Source organism: Trypanosoma equiperdum (genome assembly GCF_001457755.1).
Source record: "Trypanosoma equiperdum strain OVI genome assembly, contig: ctg_900, whole genome shotgun sequence".
NCBI classification, from domain to species: Eukaryota; Euglenozoa; class Kinetoplastea; order Trypanosomatida; family Trypanosomatidae; genus Trypanosoma; species Trypanosoma equiperdum.
The window spans coordinates 65,222-66,781 of record NW_027124866.1 but is presented as its reverse complement, the minus strand read 5'-3'; the positions used below and the strand labels follow the sequence as shown (position 1 = coordinate 66,781).

General features: G+C 36.9%; 1 protein-coding gene across 1 annotated transcript; it reads left to right on the top strand.

Annotated features, from left to right (window-relative positions):
• Window positions 1–433: 433 nt before the first annotated feature.
• Window positions 434–856, top strand: TEOVI_000441800 (calpain-like cysteine peptidase, Clan CA, family C2; the record flags this gene model as incomplete). The annotated part of the gene is made up of 1 exon (XM_067227191.1): window positions 434–856. The coding sequence occupies one exon, from the start codon at window positions 434–436 to the stop codon at window positions 854–856; it is 423 nt and encodes a 140-aa protein (XP_067083292.1).
• Window positions 857–1,560: the final 704 nt, after the last annotated feature.

Here is a 1,560-nt window from a genome sequence, read left to right as displayed (position 1 = left end):
TTTTTTTTTTTCTTAACTTCCCTTCTTCATCTCTTAGAAGCAACCCTGTGAGAGTAAAGAGGTTGGTGTGCATTAGGAGCTACATGTACTGTTAGCAGGCCACTTTCCATCAAAATAAATCAAACAAACAAACAAAAAGGAAAGTAATAAATTACCGATCGACACGAATTGCGTTTCACCTCTGCTCTTTTTTCAATCCTCATGTATGTTTGCTCCTATATGTATTTATATATTTATATTCTCTAATTGTTATTGTTACTGTCACTGTTTCGTTTGGGTTTTAAATTTTTTCTAATCAAACATACCAACTTAAAATCAAGAGTAAAAGAGAAGATATTCATACCAGCGAACGTACACTTAGAAGCAACAGCAGCAGCAACGACAACAACAACAACAACTTACAACAACTTACAAAGGAAAAAAAAAAATAAAGATGGGTCTATTTCTGAGCAAACAAGGTGAAGGCCAACTCCTTGCCGAGCCCACCATGCAAAGCACAATTCAAGTTCCTCTCTTCAATGGCTTGTTGTATCGTCTTGTGGATGAAGCTGACGGTACCATTGGTTTCTTTAACAACTCAAAGGATTATGAGTTTCATGTGACATATCTTTTCAGCGCAAACAGCCTCATTGAACCATTGGATAAAGCCACAGCTGCACAGCAGGATGATGGAATTCTCTGCGAGGTCACCATTTACCCACTTGAGACGCAACGTTTCGTTAAGGGAGAAATTACCGGATATGAAAGTAAAATTGATGCCTTGTTGCTTTCTGATGATTACTTCCGGTTAAATGAGGACCGTAACCCGGAGAGATATTTCCGTCACACCGGTCCCTTCAAGGCGACATCGTTTTAATTTTATGTGTTATTTTGTTTTTGTTTTTATTTTTTTTTTCCCCCCATTACTTTACTTTACTTTATGCCCCTCTTTCTTTACGTGTTTCGTTGTGTTGTTACACTCATTCCGCGGGTACGGTTGCGCGTTTATGCATAAGGAGGGTTCAGCGGAAATCGAGCACAAAAAGAAAAAAGAAAAGAAAAGAAAAGAGAAAAAAAAACGAAGTGAAGATGAAAATGAAAATGAAAACAAAAAATATGAAAAGATGAGGGAAGAGAGAGTGAGGTAAGGGGCAGAGTGAAGGAGTTAAATGTGTGAATGGTGGCTTGTGTGGTTATTGTTAAGTGTTGTTCTCATGAAAAGAAAAGGAAGGTACTTTTTTTTTTAAAAAAAAAGAAAGAATAATAATAATAAGTCGCACGCACTCGCACATTCCTCCACGTCGCCTTTTTTTTTTCTTTGCTCTTTTTAAAGACCATCTCCCACTTCTGCTACCGTCTCTCTCTCTCTTCTTTCCCATAGTTTAACTGCGCAAACAAATATTTGTTTATTCGAATATTTATATGTATTCCTTTCTTGTTTCTCTGTGTGTCTGCTCATTCAGGTGTGGAACATTGTCTAGTGACATTCTTCTCGGCATCTGCCTCTAGTTATTTATTTAATGATATGTATTCTCAGCTTTTTTTTTTGTGTGTGTGTTTATTTGCTTCTTTACTTTTCCC